The 24,201-nt window shown below is 42.6% G+C and overlaps 1 protein-coding gene across 1 annotated transcript in view; it reads left to right on the forward strand.

Moving 5' to 3' along the window:
• Positions 1-24,201, forward strand: part of SLC4A11 (solute carrier family 4 member 11) — a gene marked incomplete at both ends in the record, with an annotated part of 90,403 nt that overhangs the window by 46,615 nt on the left and 19,587 nt on the right. The window contains 7 exons of the mRNA XM_082482777.1: positions 4,693-4,816; positions 8,017-8,223; positions 13,150-13,234; positions 20,771-20,896; positions 21,732-21,845; positions 22,737-22,869; positions 23,177-23,250. Of these exons, the coding sequence (XP_082338903.1) occupies positions 4,693-4,816; positions 8,017-8,223; positions 13,150-13,234; positions 20,771-20,896; positions 21,732-21,845; positions 22,737-22,869; positions 23,177-23,250 (863 nt within the window). The remainder of the gene's footprint in view (positions 1-4,692; positions 4,817-8,016; positions 8,224-13,149; positions 13,235-20,770; positions 20,897-21,731; positions 21,846-22,736; positions 22,870-23,176; positions 23,251-24,201) is intronic.

Here is a 24,201-nt window from a genome sequence, read left to right on the forward strand (position 1 = left end):
GATCTGTTGGAGAGAAGGATGACTCGTTGCACTGCCTGCAGCATGTGTACAGGGAGGAGGAGGTGCCTCCTGGCATGTTGACCTGTAGGAAAGACTTTTCCCTAGAGAGATTAACTGGTAGAGGGGATGGGTCTTTCTGGAGCTCAGCAAAGTGTGTTTACAACTCTAAAATAATATTCAGCTTGGAGCAACTTTGTTGCTGAAACAACCCTGTGCCAAGCTGCGGGTGAGCTGGCTTGCTGGTCACAGCTTCATTCCTTGCTTGCAAATTCTGGTTTCTGAAAGCTTGTGCCTGGAGCTGCTCAGTGGAAGAAGATTTCTTTGCAGTGGATGAGAACAAGAAGTGTCATTGTTGTTCTACATTGGGACAGGAAAAGGCTGGCTAGCTGATTACCTCTGCTGGGCACTTGTTCTTACTGCAGGGGATAATTTGTTTCTGAATTAACTTCCTTTCTTGCCCTATTTAAAGAGGGTTTCTGTTTCTCTTGGGTCTTCATAGTTTGACCCTTTTTATGATTTGTTTTAGAAATGTGTTATTATTCTGATAACATCTTGGGCGTGGGGCAGACCTGTGGCATATGTGACTCGGTGTATCAGTGATTTTGGTGGAGCATTGCCAGTTCTCAACATCTGAGTGCCACACTCAGTGCCTCTAGATACACAGGCTGGAAGGAGGAGGAGAACAGCGAAGCAGGAATGCCTGCTTTAACTTAAATGCCCTTTTTATGAGCTCAGTTATTGGAGGATCAAGATAAAATTGCTGAGAACACAACCTGGCATCTCATTAAATCATAGCCCAGCATAGTCACATTAGCATGTGACTAATACTGGGTGAAAATAGATTTTTCAGCTTGTTGGCCAAACCAAAGGAGAATGAAATTTAGCTCAACCCAAACCAAAAGGGAACTTGGAGGCTTTGGCCAAACCAGGCTTGATTTAGTCAGCTGAAAACGTCTTGCTAGTTCTCAGTTTTATTAGGGGCTTTGGCTATTTACCCTTCAGAATTTTTGTCCTTAGTGGGAATTTACTTGAAAAACTACTTGAAAAGTAGTGCTACTTGAAAAAAGTTGCTTCATTTTAAAAGTGGTTCTCCTCTTGGCCTTAACTATGCTGAGTTTTACCTGCAGTCTTGCATAACTTGTTTTGTTCATGTGAACAAAAAAATTTTTGTCCTTTACAAGTATTTGCACAAGTCTACCAGGGACTGCAGTTTTGGTTTGTACTATGTTTGTATCTGGATTCTGGAATTAAAGCAAAAGTGGGATCTGTAAGTGCTACATCAGGGAATAGGATTCGAGTCAGCTAAATAGTGGCTTGAATTTGAAGAAGAGCTTGAGATGCTGAATGATGCATGAGCGAAGTGACTTGGCCTTGCACTATAAGTACTGAGACACCCTTTTTCCCCCCCAAACAAATGGATATAACCGAGCAAGACCAAGCTCGGTGCAGATGAGACTGCATTCTGCACAAAGGCAGTGTTTCTCCCCTCCATGCAACAGTACTCAGGTGCATCAGACCTTCTTTGTGGCACCTGTTTAAATCTAGTTTTACTCTGGTTTGCCCTCACTAAACCAACTCAGCCTGATTTCTAAAGGTTATTATTGACTTAAATTGTGTCCATACATTGTCTTAAACTAGGTTGAAAAAGAGTTGGAAGACACTGTCTCATAGGTGTGAGAAGTCTCAAACTCCAGCACTGTGGATAAAACTGTTTTCAGATAAAAATGGGTAATGATGACAGTGGGTTTCTTGGTGTCTTGTGAATGTGCTCAGTATTGCTAAATCTTCCAATACTACCTAAGCACCGTGAGATCTTCTTGTTGCACACTTTTCCAGTCCCTCAAGGTAGGGAAACAGCAGACTCCTCATTTGGAGAAACACAAGTTTTTGGTGTGGCTGCCAGGAAAACTAGCTTCTATGTGAAAGTGATGCAGCCTTCTAAAGAGTCAAGTTTTCCGGTCCATACCCAAGAAGAGAAGCTCTCAAGCTGAAGTGATGTTGTAGCCCTGTGGACTGGCGCTATTGGCAGGACTGTCATCTCTGGAAAGCACAGCCTTAGAGACGAGTTACTGGAGCTGAAACATAACCCTGCCACTTTCGGGAGAAAGCTAGCTACAGAAGAACCCACGTGGCTTGCTTAATTATTACACTATATAATAGATTTTTTCCAAATAACTTGCTATATTGCAACATGACTTATGTTGTAGCTAGGGAAGCAGGGCTCCTGCATGTTGGCCTTCCTGCCTCGGGTAGGAGTAAGCTGAAATTCTGGTTTTTATGGTAAGGTTTTGGTTCTTGGATTTATTCAGTTGTAGTGGGCACAGGCAAGTAGATACTGCTGCGCAGCAGTGCTGAAAGGTAGCTGGAAACTTGCACCTCCACAACGCTTATAAACTTACATTTGTGTGCATGCCTTGCTATTCTGCTCCACTTCGGGCTCTGAGGCACGTGCTGGTGTGATCAGCCCTTGCCCTGTAGTAAGTTTTCTCTGGCCGTGCTTTGCACTTCAGTAGTTTCTTGCTAGGTCAGGTACTGCTGTGATAGGAAAGGTGATGTCTGGAAAATGTTAGTACAGCTGTATGATCAATAAGTACCCGATACTTGCATCTGGCCATGTCTGGAACAGAACTGTTGTTCAAAATGCCCAGAAAGTCTTCCTTTCAATTACTCAGTGAGTTCAACAGCTGAGGTATGAAAATGCTGAGTACGGAGCACAAAATAAAGGTAATTTTTGCTAATGGTGCATTAACTGTTCACTGCTGTTGACCACTTCAGGTGGATCAAGGTGAGAGGACTGAAGGTGTTAGATGACTTGAAGGTTCTCCTGTTAATATAAAGCCTGGAGTCTGTCCGTCTTCCCCACTGGATTGTTGAACTGTAACATAAGAAGGCTTGTATGCTGTCTAGCCACAGCAGGATTGCTACCAAGGGCATTGATTTGCTTGTGAAAACCAGTGTTGTCTGTGCTCATTTGATCCCTTGGGAGGGAAGCACAAGGATTGTTGCAGATCCAAACTATGGGTTTAGTTGAGAAGATAGCTTGTGCTCTATTTTCAATTATTTTAGAAGAGATTGATTCCTAACCTTAGGACCTGCCTTGATCTTTCTACATTCTAAAGCTGATTCGAGTAGACAAAGGACAAGGGGCTGTGGTGGAAGGGAGTTAGGAAAAAAAATGAAATACTGTCATCTTGCTCATGACCTATATTGTTCTAATTAAGCTGTTTGGTTGCTCTCAGACAAGTGCCTTTGTCATATTAATTTGCTTAAGTAGACTGCTTCCAATCTGGGATTAGGAAGTCAAACTCAATAAGAAAATACTTGGTGGTGTGATTTTTTTATTTTTTTTTTTTAACTTGCAGAGGAAAAAAAAAATAAGAACTTCATAAGAAAATGTAATGCGCTGCTGACTAGTACATCCCCAGCCAAAGATCTCCAAGAGCCATTACTGAGATGACCTTCAGGGTGCACAGGCATGGGAATAATTTTTAAAGGAAAGAGATGGGATAGGATTATGGAAGAGAAGTTAAAGGAGAGATGAATCCTCCTATCGCAGAGGACTGCGATATGCCCTTGCTAGATGAATAAAAGGGGAAGCAAGTATTTCAAAGTGACTTTGAACTGGGGGGGGGGGGGGGGGGAGGGGTCAACTGAGTTAGGAAAACACAATTCTATACCTCTTTCAGTGTCAATAGGTAAAACCTGTGTACATATCTCACCGGTGCTTTTCAGAAGACTTGAAGTAGTAGGTGGCTTTAATGGGAACAGGAGAGCTGCAGTCCAGGCTAGCGTTAGCTGTCTTCTGCAACTGCATGAAGCTACTTTGCTGCTTTTTCAGAGTGTTGCAGCAGGAAAAGTGATGGCTACCCAGATCACAGCTCTGTTTAAATATCCTAGGGTAGAAACAGACCTGGTCTTTCATGGCCTCCAAAGATGGTCTCTGTTTATTTCAAAAAACTTGTGGCTAGTCATTGTTGTGGGAGTCAAACAGCCATCATATGCCCAGCAGGGCTGGCTGAATTGCAGGCAAGGATTTCCCTCAGAGCAGTTATCCTACCTGCTACAGCCTCTGTAGTCTTGAGCAAGGAGGTCAGCTTGGCTTCTGTAACACACCTGTGCCAAAAGAGGAAAAATAACAGCTGAGAGTAAACAGGGAATGCCATTCAGAGACAGATCTGCCCAGGGCAAAAGAGGTGGAATATGTTGGTTTGGCACCTTGTCTTAATGTTTCCAAAAGCACTTTGGGAGATCAGGTGAAATGAAATGAAGTGCAAACTGCTTTCCAATAATGTAGGTGTTGGGTTGGTGTGTTGTTTTTTTTTTTTTTTCCTAACAGGGCTTTTTGGCTTTTTTTGTAGAAGCTTCTGTAGCACTGGAAGTGCTACATATGTTGCGCTATGTTTTAGTTTCTTGGCTATTAAAAAGCAGATGGGGGAAGAGGAAGAATATGCCTTGAAATCTTGAAAGTTATTTCCCATAAAACCATGGATGTTAAATTCTACAAAAAAGATAGCTGAATTGGGCTAACAGCAACTTAAAGTCACTGTTCAAGACTTCAGAAGTGACCCTTGCACAACCAACAACACTTTGTTTCTTGAAGTGGAACTGTGTGTGTTTATAAACTTTGCACACCAGGAGACAGCATGCCATGTGTCATAGTGCCACGTATAATAATGCCATCTTCCTTGACAGTTGCACTATAAAGTCCCTTCAGCGACGTCATGTTTGCATCAGCCGCCTGGAGAGGCCTCAGAACTGGGGTGAAAACTCCTGTGAAGTGAGATTTGTGATATTAGTCCTGGCTCCTCCTAAAATGGTGAGTATTGCACTCGTTTGCTGCGGTGCTTCAGAGGGTTCTCCCAAGATTGCTTTTCCTTGGTCTCCTCCTGGGGTTAATGACAACATATTTTTAAAACAGAAGGGGATGTGAAAAGGCCTGAGATCTTCCCAGCAGTTGTCAAGATGGTTTATTCTAACAGTGTCTGTGAGGGGTAGATTAGTCAGCTGCATCCTCATCTCATACTGGAGAATGGCCTCTAGCCTAACTGGGAGAACACTGCAGATCAAGCGTGTCTGTAGTCCCCATACACTTTTTGCTAGAGCTACAGCCATAATGCAAGTAATGCTTCACAGATTTTTTCCCCCTACAGCTTTACCAGTTTATCTACTATTTTTAGAGGTAAGGAATGCTGTTCCTGGTTAAAGCCATGCTTGTGAAGGGCTTTTGTAAGTTTAGAGCTGATGCCCTACTGCAGAGATCTGGGTTGCTTCCCAGCAAACCTTCTTGAGGGGACTGACAGTTACACTGCAGATGTGGTTGCAGTAGTTGTAGATGGAATAATGTAACCAGGAGAAAAATGTAGTTTTGTGAGCTCTATTGCAGTATGGGCGAGACTACTTGGGACCTCGGTGCTTGTAAGGTCAGACTGTGCTGAGGTCCTTTGGGATGTGTTTTCATAGCTTTTGGTGCTCAAAGCAGCAAGGTTAAAGCTTCCTCAAGTGTACTTATTGGTTCTTTGGAGTAGACAAGGCCAACAAATGACATAGTAGTACGCATTTACTGCAATATCATGGGGGGGCATCTAGGTCAATTGGTGATTGCCATCCTGTCTTCCTAGAAAGCTCTGGCTTGATCAAGATGGTGTGTTCTTCTAGCTAATGGTTGAACGGTTCAAAGCTCAAGACCTTTTCACACTTAAGCTGGCTGTTTACACCTTGGGGATACTAGGTCTGTGCTTCTTGGAGGTGCTGGCGAGGTTGGGGACCTTGTCTGAAACAGGACATATCCTGATTCAATTTCCTGCTCTTCAATGCTATCTGTGTGACCTTGGGACCTTCTAGTCTGCTCTGTCTCCTTCCCCCCTCCACCACCACCTCTTTTTAAATGGAAATACTGGTGTTTCCTTATTTCCCAGGATTTCTGGCAGATCTTTCCCAACTGAGCATTTCAATGCTTTTGGCATAGATCTCTCACCCAACAGGCTGAAAACATATTGATGTTCCTTATAAAAAGAAGCAGGCAAACAACTGAACCCGGATGCAATTGCATTGATCTCTTTCATTGTGTGGCAGCTTGCTTATCTCCAGCCAGCTACGTGCAAAGCACCCAGCGAACAGCTCTGCATCCGCTTGTATCCTGAAAGTTTGCAATTCCAATGGACAGCATCAAATTAAGGAAAGGGAGTGGAGGCCAAGCAGAGCTGCAGTTGCCAATATGCTTTTTATTTTAAATGAGTTTATCTAGCCAGCTCTAAGTACGTATTTCTGGTACAGCAGTTAAAATAATTAACCTGCTGACAGTAACAGATTAAATGAGCCTTGCTTGGGGGCAGGGGGGGAAGCCCAGAAAATGGGCATCTGTTGTGCTGAGGAATCCAGTTCCTTGGTCTTCTCTAATATGGAGGATGGAAAAAACTTGTTCTCTTGCAAATCTCTGTGCTCTTTCTCCAAATCGTTCTTATTTCTTTGGGAAAGCAAAGAAAGGGAGCATTGTTGAGCAGCTTCAAGTAACCCCTTGTAGCATCCAGCCCAAGGACCGCTGCTTCTTAGACATGAGAGGAGAAGCCTCCCCTGTGATGACAAATCCAGGCTGGGTCAGTCTGAAAGGACTGAGCTTACAAACTGTAAAAACAACTCCCAGAGCAGATTCTCTTCACTTAAATCCAAATCCTTCCCTAGAAACTTAAATTGAACATGTCCTAGCAAGCATGTCTGAAGGGACATTCCTTGTGATGGGGAGAGGGTGGTGGAGGAGAGGTGAAGGCAGAGCAGTGAGTGATGATTTTGGGGACTAGTGTAGGGCCACCCATGTGTCCATGCCTCTTTGTCAAGCAGCGCTGAATTATTTGGTTGTGTTTGTGAAGAAATTTGTTGATCTGCTTTATTATGAATCATGAAAACTAATTCAGATCAATCACATATGCTTGCTACTACTTTTCACAGTAATGTGAGCAGCTTGGAGGCTGTCCAAAGGAGGGTGGTTGTTTGGGTGTCTCTAGCAGTTGCTGCATGATGAGCGCTGAGTGTAGCTAAGGTTGAGGGGTTAAAACTTGGCATCTAAAGGAGCTCTTAATGAGCTATGATTCTGCATAACTACTTTAGCGAGTATCTTATCTGTCCTGACCAAAGTGGTACAAGCAGTTGAACAGGTCAGGGTTTGCTGGGTTTGTGCAGGGATTCGGGAAGCTCAGTCTACTGTTCCCTTCGTATCTAATATCCAGGGTGCTTGGAGCAATAGGAAAGTGGGCTCGGATACCATTGAAGCTGGACCCTCAAAGATAATGCCTGTGGCTTACAGAAATGTTAAAGCCTGCAAATAGGCACTTGTTCCTTTTTCATGTTTGTAGGTCTCCTGTCCCTTCCAGGCAGTTGGCGATAATAGACAGTGCCGCTTGTGAGCGTGCTTAGCTGCTGCTTTCCTATGCTTTCCTCCATGCTAGCAGTTACTTTGTCTGAGAGCTCTAAATCTCCACTTGTGTTGCCAGAATTGCCCCAGAGGGGCCAACTGAATTGACTTTTAATGCCCAGAAAATAGGAGGCTGATGAAGCAGATGTGCCCAATAATTTCAGTCTTCCAGAAAAGATATCAGGACACTTCTACCTGCAGGAGCCTTGACTACAGGGTCTTTCCACCTCAGTAGCAGTATTGCGGAGATGTTGTAGGATAGCGAAGACTTATTTGTTTAGTCTTAGCAGCCTTGAAGGGAGACCAGGGATAAAATGCATGCTCAGCATGATTCAGCTTTGGCTCCAGTTCTGGGAAGATGATCGAGTAAGACTGGTCTGTGCTTCTGGTCAGGGCCTGTATGCTGATGCCTTCCTGCTGTGGTTGGTGTGTTCGTCTCTGGTAGCTTCCACATGTGCCTTTCCCCATTGGGTGTCTCTGGGGTCCTGGAAGCCAGGCAGCTTGCTCTTCAGAGGTGCCCAATGCAGCAAATCAGTGGGTTTACCTTTTGGAAGTGAAAGGAAATAGTTTTAAAAGGTTGGGTGTTTTTCTGTCTTTTTTTCCCCACTCAGAAAAGTACCAAAACAGCTACAGAAGTGGGCAGGACCTTTGCCACAATGTTTTCAGACATAACCTTTCGGCAGAAACTTCTAGAAACCAAAACTGAAGAGGAGTTCAAGGAAGCCTTAGTTCACCAACGCCACTTGTTGACAGTGGTGAATCAGAGACCCTCGGCGATGAGCGACGGGCACAAGTCGCATGGTCCTAAGCCACTCAAGGTAAGGCTGGCAATGTCTCTTGCCATGCCCCTGCTTCAGTGGGTTCCAAATGCATAATTGCAAGGACTTTTGTATAAGGAGATGAAGCGCTTGTGCTGCTTGCATCTGTCGGGCTCTCCTAGCAAGCTCTCAGTACTGAGGTTTCTACAAATGGCTGCTGTGTGTATGTCCACCTTCCTCAGCTCCTGCTGTAAATCTTAAAAAAAAAAAAAAAAAAACAAAACACCACAAACCAAAAAACCACAAAGCAAAAAAAAAAAGCTTCAAAGCAGGTGCTGAAGGGATGCAGAGCAGTAGAGGGTTGAACTGGTTACAGGAGTTTGATTCCATATGCTTAGTCAAGGGTGTGATTAATGGATCACTGTGCGTTGTCAATCCAAGGTACTTAATCCTTACAATGAGGTCTCTGAAGAAGTTGCTGCTCGTCTTTCCTGCAGCCAAAAGACTTTTTGGACATCCCTGCATGGTAATTTCACTTAAGTTGCCTGTCAGTACTTGGCCTGACTTCTCCCTGTTTGATCTGTAGCTCTGTAAAATGTTACTTGCTTTGTACTCTAAAGTTCGAGGGAAATGCTGTAATTCAGCTTTCTTTTCTGGAATTTCCTGTGTATTGGTCATTGCTTTGCTTTTCCGTTCAGAAATTCATTCTTTAACCAGACAGCATACCTGAAAAATAAACTGTGCCATCTCTAGCTTGCTGCTCCTGTCCCTGAATTACAAACACAATTACAAATAACCTTAAAGCTTTGGGTTGCCTACAGTGCAGAAGCTGGTTAACTTATGACTTTTTTTTTTTTTCCCCCTGGAATAGACTTAAAAGGTTTTGATCTGCACATCTGGAAATGAGCAAAGCTCTTTTTTTTTTTTCCCCCTACAGAATCCCTTTGCTTATAGGTAATGCTTTGAACTTTGCTAGGCTCCATACCTGCTCCTAAGTTTGCAGAACAAGCCCTGAAACCCTTTTCAAACCTAGGCCATTCAGAGTTGGTGGTATTTGGAGTAGTTGCAGTAATTTAATTTAGGTAAAGTACATTTAATCCTTTGCGCTTGATTCAAAGGGGGTTTTGGTAGAGCAGTTGAAGCTTTCTGCAAAACTAGCCCCTTTTAAACACCTGTAGAGGATTTTCTGCTCTGTGGCTTGGTGAGCAGGAGGGCTGGATGCAACACAGAGCTTGTAGGTGTTGGCCCTGAGAAGTGGTGGTTCCTACCTGCTTTGCTGGGCAAGCAATCTTGGCTAGGCAGATTTTTGATGGCTCTGAGCTAATGCTGTAGATAGCGACACTTGTTTCTTTAGTGCTTGCTCTTGGCATTGACCATTCTTGGTCTGAATTTGGTAGATGTTTATTTTTAAAATATCTTATCCTTCAGCTCTCGGGAGACACAGACTGTGTAGTAGTAACTCTGCTTTCTCATGTGTCTTGGAAGAAGCTGTCCCCCACCCCACCTTGCCAGCATAGACCTTAAGAACTGCCATGGAGATTTCTTTTCCTGGCAAGCAAAGATTTGCCTGGAGAGGTGAGGTTGATTTGAGATTGTAGCCTGCATTCCTCGGTTCCTATGACAGCCATCTCTAGCAGCATCTCTTCCCCCTCTGCCTGCCCTGTGATATAGCCTTCTAGAAAGGGAGCATTCAATACGAGCACAAATTCATATGAGACCAGAGTGTAATTTCAACCTGTGAACTACCCCCGGTGAAATAAATACCCTAATCCAGAGCCCCCTAATCCAGAGCCACTGTATCATTACAAGTTGAGCCCTCAGGAGGAGCCAGGAGGGTAGTCTCTTGGTAGCATAAAAATCTGCCTCCTTTCTTCCCTTGGCCCTGCAGTGATGGGAGAGAAATGGGCCTCAAATGCTCTGTGTACGAGTGGGATTTTTGCAAGTGCTTGTTTTTACCTCTGCTAAACTACTGAATGTGACAGTTGCATACCATGCTGTGCTTACAGCACAGTCAGTTTGCATTGGCTTATCTTGGAGGATTATTTAGGCAAGGCTACGTACTCAGTCGTAATTAAGTCGGCCTGAAATCCTCTTGTTTACTGAGGCCTCTAATTGTGATTTTGTTTGTGGAGGAGCACTTAACAGTTGTGATGCTTTCTGGCTGTGATTTTTTTGTGTCCATTTGATACCTGTGTGGGTTTGCTGAGAGGGCTGGGCTATGCTGGCTCAGTGTTGGCAGGAGGGAGGATAGTGTGTGTCTCTGGTCTGTGTGTGAAATAGTCATGCAGCCCCCCAAGTACTTTAGGGGGAAGGCTGAGAAAGGGTTGGTGGTGTCGGAGCAGGTATTTTCTGTTTGTCTGTGTAACTCATAGTCCTGGTTTAGCCTCTAATACAAACAATGGTTGTTTTATGGCAAGATACTTGAAGGGATTTGTGAAATGGAAATTCATGAACTTTGGGGCTCTTTTTGTGTGCTCCTTTTTGACACTCTTTCCTGCCTAGTGTATCGAGAGCAACATGGGCAAAGCGCTGGAAGGACTTGCAGAGGAGGAGAATAGGAGACTGAAGGAGGATTTGGTGCTTGGGTACCTGAGCTGTGGCTCTTAAAGGCTAATAAGCCTTGAGGTTGATGGGGGATGTAGCTCTGGGACAGAAAGGCATTCTGAATAAGGTCACCTGGTACCAAGAATGTTAAATCAAAAAGAGGACAGGGCCATGAGAGAGGTGCCACCTACACTCAAGCAGGAGTGGAAAGCCAATGGGTCAGCCAAACTTGATCCACTGAAGGAGAAATAAGCAGGGAATGGCAGTCCAAGAAGTACCCAGCACTGTAGTGTATGAGGAAGCAAATCAGAAAGGCCAAGAATGAAATGTCAGCATTGTCCTTCCCAAGATTTTTGGAAACTTCATGAGGTGCAGGCTCAGAAGATGGCAGGAGGAAAAAGCCAGACTGAAACATGCCTGGAGTAGAGTTAGATGATGAAGATGTATGATGGATAGGTTGGGGGATAAAAGTAAAACCAAAAAGGGCAGAGTAACTTCAGAGGTCAGTAAACTTGGTCCTTTCTCTCCTCAGTGCAATCCAAGCTGAGTATGAGGTTAGTAGGCAGAGAGGAAACTAAGAGGAGGATTAGCCATACAGAAGAAACAGCTTTCTCCATACTTAGCTACTGATGAGAAAAGCAGGCAGTGCTTTTCTGCACGCTTACTGCTGCCTACAAACAGGCAATGTGCATGAGAACCCCTTCCCTCCCTGGCCCAGCAGCAAGCGTCTGGCTGCCTCTCCGGAAGATGAGATACCCTGAGCATCATTTTCCCTGTACTCACTGCAGTGAGATGAGTAAACATATTAGTCATTAAAGCTATTGTGATTCTCTGTTCTGACTTGTGCCTTCAGGAATGTCTTTCAGCAGGGCAGGAGGAGGGAAATTAAATTGCTTTTCAAGTGCATATGGCTTTGATGTCCAAATATGCCTCCAAATATGGTTTAAGCTCATAGCTTTTTTGGAAATACTTAAAATGCAGATGTTATGCTGGTGTCTCTTTTCATCCTGATCATTCAGGTTAGTTAAAATTGTCCTAAAATAATACAGGTGTATTGGCAAAATGCAACAGAACTGACTTAAGTAGATGAAATATAAGATGTCATAGTCACTGATAAAGGAGCTGGTCTTCTGTGGTGTCTTTTGCACCCCAAACCCTAGTGTTTGCTGTGCCCAGTGTATTCCTTCTACAGAGAGGTTTCCTTGTTGTTTTACTTATGGCTCTGATCTTCCAGGCACTGCAAAGCAGGTGAGTCCCATGAGAAAAGGCAAAGTTGTGTGTAGTCTGTTAAATGAGCACTTTAGTGTCAAGTCCTTTCTAAAGCAATAGTTTTTATCAGTTTCCACATAAACCAAAGGAAGATGTCCATGCTGTTTTGAGATGATCTGTTGGTGTAAACTTTGGATCTGTGGTTTCTGCCTCCCCCTCTACACTCCCTAGCAGAGGCTATAAGTCTTCTGTGTCTAGTTCTGCAACAAACATACATTTTAGATGAGACAGCTGGGGTAATTAACACTGTATAAAGCTGCATTTGATGTTCAGAGTTGTATGTGCACTCTGAGTTGAGGATAACAGGAAAAAAATCTGACAGGTGCCTCATTTGCAAGTGTTGCCTACTCTGATGCTTTCCATGTGCTTTATGTAAGGATGTAGTTGTGAGAATTGGGAGGCTGTAAGTCAATAGCAGCTGTCACAACTTCTGAAAAGCTCCTTATTGCTTGTGGTGAGCATCAGATCATATAAACAAACATACTGCACCTTGCAGGCCCCCAAACCAGAAATAAAAGGGAACGTGTTGGGGTTTTAAAACCCTTTTGCAATGATCTTGCTGTATTTGAATGGGCAGAAATTATGGCTTGGTTATGTGAAGTTGCTCAAGCTTGTTCCCTTTTGGTGGAGTTTGAGGTGTAGACAGTCTTCCCTCACTGCCTCTGAGGTCTTCCTTTCCCATGACAATGCGAAGGAAGGGAGCACTTGCTGGGGATGCCTTTTCAGAGGCTTCAGGTGGATTTGCGGGAAGAGTTTTGTGGTAGCATCTAAAGAAAAAGTTGGCTAGAGGAATAGAAAAGGCATCTCTGACCTGATGTTTAACCCCAGGGTACTCAAGGTCTTAATCCTGCTGTTGGCCAGGGTGTTTTCCGTGGGTCATGCTGTGTATCAGCTCCCTCACCTGCAAAGCAGGGATACAGATATGAATGGGAGGGGGGAAAAGGGAAGGAAGGGAGGAACACGGGGTGGTCTGGGGGATTTTCTCCTTTACAATGCTTTTGAGGATATAAATTGAAATGCGAAGAGTTTATTTTTATTATCATTACAAAATCTGATTTGAATGCCCTATTCAAAATGACCAGTTTTGCTCCTATCAGTATTGAATACAGAGGTTAATCTCTTTAACAATGCATGAGCCTTTAAACTGACACAGCACTTCCTTCCTTTCTTTAGTTGCATGAGTTTCTCAATGTTGGCAAGGGGATTTCTGATGACATTGCACGAAGATTTCCAGTGTACGCTTTGGACTTCACTGACGGTATGTTGGCCAATGTTTATGAAAGCATTGGCCTGATTTTGAATTTTTGTGATGTGATGTCCTGTTTACAGTGTGCATTGAATGTGTTCTTTGGTACATGTAATAGCTCTCTTCTTATTTAAAAGAATATTTTGACAAAAGCCTGTGACTAGGCAGCGTGGCACACTATGTGATAATCTTGCAGTGTTCCTTTAATGAAGATGCTAGCTGTATGTAGACAAGGATTTTAATTTTTATTAAGCAATGAGGCGATTAAATGGATGGATTGTTGTCGTGTGTAGACACAGATCAACTCTTTGCAACCTAACTAGTCAGCACTGGCCTAATAGGTGCTTTCTGCTATCTTTGCAAGCCAGTATCAATAGCAATTATGGTGATACTGTGGGAGTTGAGAATGGTTAAACAAAATCTGAGCTGCAGTAACTTCAGCTCAGTGCTTTCAAAAACAGGGTATAGCTTGTGTGCGGTAGCCAGATCAGAAGAGTAGCAATACAGTGTTTATATTGAGCCTCAGGTTTCAGGCTTTATATAGCTCCCACAATGGCCTTGTTGGTTTTAAGAGTCACTTTCTCCCTTTTTGCTTTTAAACTTACACTTTTGGAGATTCTTAAAGGGTGTGAAAAGTCTTCTGGGCAAACCATGATTATGGAGCCTCAGCCTGATGTCAAAAGATGTTTGGTTTCTTACAGCTTACTGGGGAGTTGGTTAATATATTCAAATATCAAACCCAGAAAGTTTGCATAAAATAAAGATGTAGAGTGTAGGCAGGGAGAATCTCTGGGCTCTATCAGACACCATCCTCCTGTTAAATCTTCATTTGCTCAAGCCACAGTGTCCCAGCCTTCCCCACTTGCACCTCTGCTGAGGGCTATCTCCCTCGGAGTTGGTATAAGAAAATAAGATGCATACCCAAGTCCCATTTTGCAGACAAGTATTCTAGTGCAAAGCCACTTTCCACAGCAGCTTAAGCTTGAGAAGCAAGCGTGAGCAGGGTATGGATGCAAGTTCTCTACTACATTTCAACAAGGATGGTCATCACCAGCAGAGGAACAGAGCAATTAGCTGTTGGGTGCTTGGCTGAAGGAGATGCCATATGTCTGTGGAAGTTGCAAAGTAGTTGCTTCCCACAAAAATCCAGCTTTGACTAGGAATGCTTCTTCTACCACAATGCATTTTGTGGCTGGTGGTATCCACTCTGCTGAGAAGAATAAAATGGGATGAGATGCTGGCTTAGCTCAGTGGTTGAGTGCTGGATGCTTTCTCCAGGTGCTTTGTAACTGCTGGGAAGAGACTGTTTACAGGAGGCTTGGGGTGAGGCAGGCAGGCTCCGTTTGAGGTAAAACTAATGCTATGTTCTCTGAGGATTGAGGGTATGTTGTGGAAAAATGGGGACGAGAAATTATTTTTCAGGATAGTGGTAAGGAGTCTGATAGAACAGAAAAAATATTTCTTCATGTGTCACCAATGGAACCATATCTGGTAGGAGATTCAGGGTCCTAATCTGGATGCCTCTGGAGTTGGTTCTGGCCACTTCATTTCTACTGCTGTTGCTTTGTAGGGCTGTCAAAGTCTAACTTTTCATTATAAAGGGATACTGAAGCACTTCAGAAGAGAAGCGCTGCAGGATTGCTGTTCAGGGAGAAGCATCCTGTGGGGACCCATGTTCATTTCAAGACAGAGCAGTGTCTGCTTTTTCTACCTATGGCTGTCAGTGTCCCAACAAAAGCATCATATGATAGTCCTGCAGCCAACATTGACTTTTAACAGATTTGGAAATCCATTTCAGGGTCCACATTCTGGCTCTGCATGCATCTGAATTAACCTGTGTGTGCTGCCTCTTGGCCCTGGGGCTGTTAGCTATAACCAGGTCCACAACCTTTCCATGAACTGATGTACATAGCAAATCAGGCTTTACCCAAACAAGGTGCTGGGATTGTCTAGCTTGAAAGAATTGTTTCATTGGGTGCATCTGCCCTGAATGATGAAATACTGTCATAGTGAGAATCCAGCATTACAAATATTTCAGAAAAATGGTTTTGGTATAAAATGCAAATGTATTTTAAAAAGTGTCAGTGTATTGTTATACAGTTTCTGAAGAGTGGAAGAGGTGGAAATGAACCAAGTGAAACTCAAGAACTGCTGCAGATCAAATGTGAAGTACTCGCCTTAAGAGCAGTTTTGCCCTTTCAAATGGGATATGGGGAAAAGAGGATTTTTAAAAACCTATATATATTAGTATGTACCAGTTCTTCCCAGAAACCAGAAATTAGGATAAATTCTTTAAGGATCTGCATGGAATGAAAACCAGATGGAGCATAAAGAATCTGCCATAAACCACCAAGACCGAAGGTGATCAGGAATGTGAAATTCCTGGACCATCTCAAAGCAGCAGTGTACCAGAACATTAGGGATTTGAGTTATCCAAGTATCTGCACTCCAGACAACCACACGTGCATCATCAAAGAGCTCTGAAATATAAAGATGCCTTTTTTGAATCGGTTGAGTCTCCAAATCCTCAATCTGAGAAGTGTCCTGGGGTTTTGGTTTAGACAGATAAACCGATTAAGGGCAGGGTGATAAATAATAAGGCTTTTGTAGGGCCAGAAAATGTTTTGTCATTTGGACTTTTGTGGGATTGGTCTTCACATGCTGTGCGAAGCTGGACATTAAATTATCCTTAACCATCATGGGAGAGGAAAGAAAGGAGTCATCTTTCTCTCTTTTTTTTTTTTTTTTTTTTTTCTCCTCCAGATTAGGAATTTGTCAATTTTAGGTCTGCTTTGGGTTGTGGAAGTCTTGTGCATTTTACTGAACACACAAGGATCAAGGAAGAGTTTTCTACAGGACTTTAGTGATGTGGATGGCTTGTATTAGGTGTCTTCCAGCAGGAGCGTCTGAAGATGAACAATTGGATTATGCTGAACCTAAGAACACCTGTAACTTTCCTTTAAAGTTAGGATAACATGTGTCATTTAGTCTCCTCTTAATGACTACAGCCTTTGTGGGGTTCTGCTTTCTTTAAAAAAAGAATTGTTTGTACAGAACTTCATCCTGATCTTGTCAAATAGGCTCAAAACACGTGTATCAATATTATTCCTCTTAAAGATTCAGTTGAACCATACCAACTTTCTGAATATATTTTTGTTCTTGTTTTGAGGCTGGTCTGGATGAAAAAGGATATTCTGCATGGACTCAGCTACTAGTTTCCTGAAACCCCTTAAAGTTGCTGCCCTTATTCTTCAGTGTGTACTTCCTGGTACAGCGTAGAGGAATAAACACAAACATAGCACTTGGAGTGTTCAGGGGGAAATTTGAGGGGCCTGAGGTTTTTATGGTGAGCTTTGATGCTGTGTTCTGATGTATCCCTTCAACTCTTGTGGAAGGAGCTGAGATTTATTCTGTTTCCCCCTGCTTTCCTTGACCAGTGTCCTTGACACTGCTGTGGTGGGTGGATAGTTCAGCTGGAGGTGTGGATTCCTCCCTGTCCTTGGTCCTGCAGAGGGTCCCTAACCAGCTACTGAGGGTGATGCAAGCGCATCTTCTGGCAGCATCCTTGGGATTTGACGGTGCTGTTTTGTGGGAGGGAGATCTTCAAAGCCTCCTGTAATGCAGGTGTGCTTAGAGGGATGGATTAAAGGCACTGGAAAAATGAGATTTGAAAGGGAAGCTTTGTCTTGCTAAGATAGTGCAGAGCTTAAAGGCGCTAAAAACTTGACTGCAGATTGGCTGTGGCATGTGTGAAATCTTCATTGACTTTCCCACCTGGTTGCAGTGGCCACACTGTTTGGCAGGATTGCATTCTTGAGGGAGGAGGAAAAATAAAGAGATTGCGGATAGGCTTTTTCCCTTCTATTCAGTGCCTCTGCTGCCCTAGGTTAGACGATGGGATAGCTCCTGCATCACCCTGCAGCCCTTCATTCTTAAGTATCACCTTGGTGTAAAAGTTCAACAGCTACTTGAAGACTGACTGGTTAGAGACTTTGTGGCATCATGACCTGGGTTTGCAGCTCTGATGCTTTTGAAGTCTCTCTTTGTCAGTGGTGAATGGGAATGCATTAAAGATGCATAACAGCATCTTGTTTTGTCTGTGGGTGTTTTTTCTTCCAAGAGACTAGCACTTCATGGGAAATGGGCTGCAAGAAACAAGAGAAGAAGGGAAAGCTCTGAGACCTGGATTTGTTTCTTCATACTTCTCTAGTCTAAGCATATGCTTGGCTTCTGCTCTGAAATCAGTAAGAGTAGATTTGCTTTTCCAGTTAAGTTCTTAGTCTCACTTGTACTGTGATTTACTCTTTACAGGACTTTAGGGAAGGTTCATCTTATGTTCATCTTTGGAAAACTGGGCAGAGTCCAGCAGCTACTAACATAAGTGAAATCACAGCTTGAGGGCATTAGCAGAAGTTCGTAATGCTTTGAGGTTTTTATGGCTGAAAATCTATGAAAAGAGGTTTTTACCACTGAAAGGTGATTTTTATTTTTTTTTTTTTTAAATTAGGGCTTTAATAGACACATCTTTGCTGCTGTGCTGCAGATCAGTATAATTAAACCTGTTTTGCATTGGATATTTCAGAGAATTGGGAAAGAACATTAATAGTCAGGCATTTCATAGAATGTCCATCTGTCTCGATTTTGATTCAGTTAATGTATGATTAGTAGACTTAAGGAGCTCTAGCCTCAGTCTCTTGGTCGTTAACTTATTGATGCAGAATACCAAATAAAGTGAGGCCAGCAATGCTGCAGTTTTCTCTGGAAGTCTAACCTTGTCTTTTAAAAACTATGACATTTCAGAAATTCAAGCAAGTAAAATAGAACTGTCGTGTTGATGAACGTAATTGCTTCTTATGTCAATGTGTAGATGTACCTTAATTTCAGGGGATTGCTTTTGTAATAGTCAGCTACTCAAATTTCACAGCTGGACTGAGAGCTGATTTTCTGCTACAAATTTACATTGTGCAGTTGGAGTGACACATTTTTCAATGGCTTTATGAGCCTGCTACAGATGAAATGCCATCATAATGCAGCCCACCTTCTTTTAAATAAAATAATGTCAGTCCCTGGGTTGCAAATAGACCCTGATAATGTTTAGCCAGATGTTGACTTTAAGAAAGCAAAAGGTAAATTGTGGATTTTAGTGCTTGTCTCAGGTGAGTCTGTACAAGGAGGCAGCACTTGCTCATGATTTTAACCACAATTAAAAAGTGATTAGTCATGTTCATGAAAGGGTACGTTTAATCTGATGTAGTTATTGTCTCCATTATGAAGTAAATTTTGCTGCCCACCAGTAGGGATTCTTTGCTCTCATGTGGCTGACTGTGGACTAAAGAAACCACTGCTTTGTACTAGAAGTCTTGGACCCCACCATGATGTGGCATAAGGACCTCCATGATCAGCAAGGATTCCTGTTACTTGCTTTGCGAGGATTGAAGCTGAAACTAAAAGCCATGCATGAGCTCTTGTGATGCTTTTCAAGGCTTCGCCCTTTCATGCTATGTTTTATCTACCTGAAAGATTTTTAGAAAGCACCTCATCACTTACTTAGCTTTCTCTGCTCAGCAAACGAGCTTTTTTTTAATACCAGTTGCTTCTCTGGTCCTAGCTGCCTGTCTTTGAATGATTTCAAAGCTTTCAGGCATTGTTGCCTCTGACCTTTCATGTTGGAAAGACTCCTTTGTCCAAAAAGCAGTATTCTGGAGCAGCACAGTGTCCTTTGAACAAGGATGTGACCATCTCTACTTGCAGAACTACCACTTGGTCCACTGTTTGCCCTGCCAAGCCTTTCCTTTACTCTAAAGGCCTTGGGCACTTGGGAGTGTGAGGTAGGAGCCTGCAGCTGTTGGACTTGAGATCACATAAGAAAGCTTCATCTGTAAGAATTTCAGGCCCTTTGGTCAGGAATTGGTTCAGGCCAAGAGTGGTCAGGAATGTGGTCTGTGGTTTCTGAATCCTCACAATAGATTGAAAGGAATCTGGCTTGAAACAGCTGGTCCTATGACTCCTGGAAGGTCAGGCTCATATTTGCATGTTTGAGATGTCTTTTGTCAAGTTTCAGCCCCTGCCCTTTTTTGAGGATGCTGAGCATCAGAAGTCCTATTTATGTCTGTTCCTCTCGTGTATGTGAACAGGAACCATCACAAGGTGTCCTTTTCAATGCTGGTTTAATGTTCGTGACATGTCTTTTGACTTTTGGTTTTTGCATCCTCCTGTCCTTATCTCTGCACTGCAAATGGTGCAGAAAACGGATGTTAGGTAAGATCCAAAGTAATTGAGTGATTATTTTTTTTATCCCCCCCCTCCCCATTCCAGTGGTACAGTTAGTTTGTTGTGGCAATGTCCAGATTTTCTCAGTGTTGCACCAACAGCCTTTAATACAAAGCCTGCCTTTTTCTGATTCAACTCATTGGCTTGTGGCTCCCTCAGCAAAGGACTGATGTTAGCAAAGGCTAGATGGGCATTTGGGAGCTTAGGGGTCCATGCCTGTGTGGGAGTTTACTGCTCAGAGGGCTTCCAGAAAGGGGAATTGGGCAACTCCAAGCTTATCCAAGTGTCTTGTTTCTGATGCCACAGCTGCGATGGTGGCACATGGTTGAAGGCTGTTTCAAGGTTTTCTTTGAAAAGGCCCTCTCTGGTCTATCCTCTCTGAAGAGGCTGTTCTGTGGAAAAACGTATGTTCTCCTCGAGCAATATCAGCTGTTGTCATCTCTTATCCTTTCTCTTGTGTGATATGAGCTCACTGGGGATGGACATCAGCCTGAAAACAGGAAAAGGAAAGGAAGCTACTTCAGAGGCCCTTAAATTCAAATTATGACACTTTAATTCTCTTGCTGGCTGCTTTTGTTTTGGCCTGGTGTGTTTTTTCCGATGGAGATGAGAGGGGGTGAGTGGATGGAAAAGAAAGAAGCTATTCTTTCAGAAGGGCTTTTTTAAAGCAAAACTCTTAATGTACGCATTCCTGACCTCTTGTGCTATTTGTTTTTGCAAGTCTGCTAGCACTCATTGGCTCAGCATAGCATATTATTGATTCGAGCCTATAACCTCAGATTTCTGCCTAGGGAAAAATGAAGTGCTTCGTGTCTTCCTGCCCAAAGCATCGTGAGTTGCAAAGATGAGTGATCATTGTGAAGCGCATTCAGGGCATAGTCCAGAATACCTATAAAGTTGGTATTAAAAAGGCAGGGGTGGAGGGTTTATGAACCCTAAACTTAAAGCCTCTGCTTTGATTGTCTTCCAAGGTTTTGGGGCTGGCAAAACTGAACAAAAGGCTTCCAGTATTTCCTGTTTTGATGATGCCAGGAATGTCTGTTGAAGCAGTCTGGTGGCATGTTGGTGCTGCTTTTTCTGATCCCAGATGAATAAAAGAGCACAGTTTTGCAAAAGCAAACGTTAAAGACCTACCTATGCATTTAAAGTGTGGACCGAATTTCTGCTTTTGCCTTTCAGCATTAAAAGAACTAATGGCACATATGGCTGATGCAAGTAGGGTCTCAGTGCTTTACAAGTGGGCAGTACAAATGAGACTTTTGTTATGTTTTACATTAGGTGTTACTGGAAACAACAAAGCTATAGGAAAATACATCACAACTATGATCTTTCTGTATTTTGCCTGCCTCCTTCCATCCATTGCGTTTGGGTCACTCAATGATGAAAATACCCGAGGAGTTATTGGTAAGTTCATCAGTTTTGTGCATCTGTTATGGGATTCCATGTATTCAAGCTGAGTAGCTCTGGTGACAGGAAATTCTGATAGTTTTTATTTGATGAATAGAACACCACGGAAGGCTTTTTTGTCACATTCATGACTTTTTTTTTTCTCAGAAGACTAGAAAAATTGAACGCTACTTTGGATAGTATCATCTGACTTGACCCGATACAGATATATGCTACTGTATTTTTAAATGATGCTCCCTTTAACTGCATAGTGATCTGCATATTTTTTATAGTACAAGCTCCTGTGCTTTTGATCTGAATTTGATTGCCAGTATCCAAACCACTGGTATAGCAGTGGATGCTATACCAAAAAACAAAGCTGTGTGCTTTGTTCTGTCCCAGTTGTGACCCTGAAGCAGTTCATGCTGCTGTTACAGTTCATAAGAGTCTTAGTTGAAATCTTGTTCTGAAGGCCTCCACAAATACTGGTTATGTTTTTATAGCTGTTTAAAATAAATATAAATTAAAAAAACTAACACCCACCCCACCACTGCCACCCCCCACAAAAACAAACAAACAAACAAAACACCCAAAGCCCCCCCCCCCCCAAAAAAAAAAAAAGTCCACCCAACTTTCACATTTCAACACCTGAAAACCTGATGGCATCCTAAACTTTTAGTACAAGTTTGCTAGCAAAGGGTCACTTTTTCCTTTCTCAATATCTTACCTCTGTACTCTCTAAGCATTGCTCTTACTTGTTAGCAGTTGACTTCTATGCCCTGTAAATGCTCCTTGGTCAGGAAGGTGTTTGTTAAAAACCCTGTTTGTTTCCATCCTTTCTAATTATTTGTAGATGTGCAGAAGACAATCGTTGGCCAGTGTATTGGAGGGCTGCTTTACGCACTCTTTTCGGGGCAACCTCTAGTAGTACTCCTAACTACAGCTCCTTTAGCACTCTACATTAATGGTAAGTCTATTAAATGTGTACATCAGAGGACCAATGTGATTGCTGTCAGTGAAATGGGACCTTGTACAATAACCTTGCAATCCTGTTAGAGCTTTAGGTGCATTTGTTTAATAAATCAATAGTAAAGGGTTGCTAGTGGTGTTAAGGGAGCGAGGAGGAATTTGATTCAGGTTTAGGTAAAGTTGGTTTCTAAAGGAATTGTCTTTGCATAGAAAAAACATTACTTGAGAATAATTATTTTTTCTGCTTCAAGGAGGAAATCTTTTTCATCTGATGGTTTTCTCATGTGGCTGCATTTAACCAACTTGAGGATAAGAGCTTGAGACAAAGTTGTATTGTGTTGTTTTGGTTTTTTTTGATTGGCCTTTAAGGTGTGTTCAATAGCTTTCCAGTTACAGCTGCAAGCTGATATTACTGACCCAGAGGTGTAAAGGAGCAAGCTCAATATCTGTAGGAACAACCAGGTGGGCTATGACTAGCTTGAAAAGTTAAGACATGAGGTTTTGTCCCCAGTGCAGTGACCAAGTACATGGGGTGCAAAAGCACGTGTGAGATCCCTTGCTCAACAGCACCCCAAACTGTCTGCAAGAGCAATTCCAAGGGCTGATTTTTATGGCCATGATTCCTAGGAAAGATGAACTTTGAACTGTGTTGGGGAAAGTTTCCCAAATGCTTCTTCCTGTTTCTAGTGGAGAAAAGGGGAGGGAGGAGAACAATTTGGTTTGGTCCAGTGTTCATATGGGAGTGTAAGACCAGAGTTTTACTAATATCTGCCATAACTGCGTTGTGGTGCAGTCTTGAAATTGGTTCTTTTTGCCATCAAGCAGATGGGAATCACAGGGTGGTAATGACAACAGTTTAATCTGACACGTGAACGCTTCATTTTTGCAGTCATCCGAGGAATCTGTGATGACTACAACTTGGATTTCAGTGCTTTCTATGCCTGGATTGGACTGTGGAACAGCTTTTTCCTTGTGATGTACTCCCTCTTTAATTTCAGTCTTCTGATGAAGCTCTTTAAAAGGTAGCTATTTTCAAGAAGTCATATTTTGATCAGATTATTCAGCAAATGGAAAAATTATACATTCCACAAGCTCCTTAATTACAAACTTGCTGCAAAATGTATTTTGCGAGATGAGGCTAGTATCATTTCAGCTTATTGTTCCAGCTTGAAAGAAGCTTTTAAAGATTTGCTGGGTTTTGTTTCCTGAGGTGGAGTCTAACTAAAATTGGTATATTTTCATGTAAATGCATGAATATGCTGATTTTTCCTTTGAATGGAGTTGAATGCAGACTCTGCTAATGGGTATATTCTTGGGATTTTTCCACAGGTCAACAGAAGAAATAATTGCACTTTTTATATCCATCACGTTTGTACTTGATGCCTTCAAAGGCATTATTAAAGGTAAGTCTTGCAACAATGTTTTTCACTGTAGATTTCTGCTTTGCTTCCTTGTCAAAGGGAAATAGAAGGGTGCAAATATGCATGACGTTTACTTGTTCCATGTTCATTCAGAGTCTTAAGGGAAAAAAATGAGTGTGTGAGATTGAAGCAGCCCTGTGTCAGCAGTTTACCTGGATATGCAGAATTTCTATCAGCTCAAATTTCAGTTAGCGAAGATTACTGTCTTAACAAATGGAGAAATCATATTAATGTTGCTGTGAAAGTCTTGATACCAGTCTCTTTGAATGGTCCTGTCAAGAAAGAAAAAAGTCCAATTTGAACACAGTGCATCTTGACCTCTTTTCCTTCCCACATTATTAAATCTACATGGAGGGGAGTTGAAAGATAGGTTGAGATTGCCTGTTCTTATGTGAGCTCTGAGACCCTTGTTTAATGCAGTGTAAAGACTGCAGTACCTTCCAGCATGCTCCTAAAGCTCTTCTGCCCTTTCCAGCCACTTGGTTCCCCATTTCTGCATTAAGCTCTATGTGAGTATCCATGAGCAGCCTTGCGGTTTAACAAATTTCTCTGGCATCTTTCTTACCTCCTGCCAATCCTGATCAGGAGGTAACTGTGAAGGTGAAATGTGAACAGAAATGCCATGTGGATGGCAACCTTTCTGCTCATCCCGGTGAGGAGTTGGCCAAGTCCACATTCCCTGTTTCTTAGGACCTGTTGTCCAACTTGGGCTATCCCTTGAATTCCTTCAGGGCACACCTAATCAGGACACACTGAGCACATTGCTTGTTTTCAAGATCCTTGGGCTTGGCTCATTGTGGTATCTTGTATGCAAGAATACCTTCAAAGAGCAGGTTTAATATTGCAAAGCAATTTGTAGTGAGATTTTCTTGCTTCATTGGAAATCCTTAATTTGGCTCCTTGCGCGTATGCTTTGATTGTGCAATCAGAAGG

Source organism: Vanellus vanellus (genome assembly GCF_965231255.1).
Source record: "Vanellus vanellus genome assembly, chromosome: 4".
Classification (NCBI taxonomy): domain Eukaryota; kingdom Metazoa; phylum Chordata; class Aves; order Charadriiformes; family Charadriidae; genus Vanellus; species Vanellus vanellus.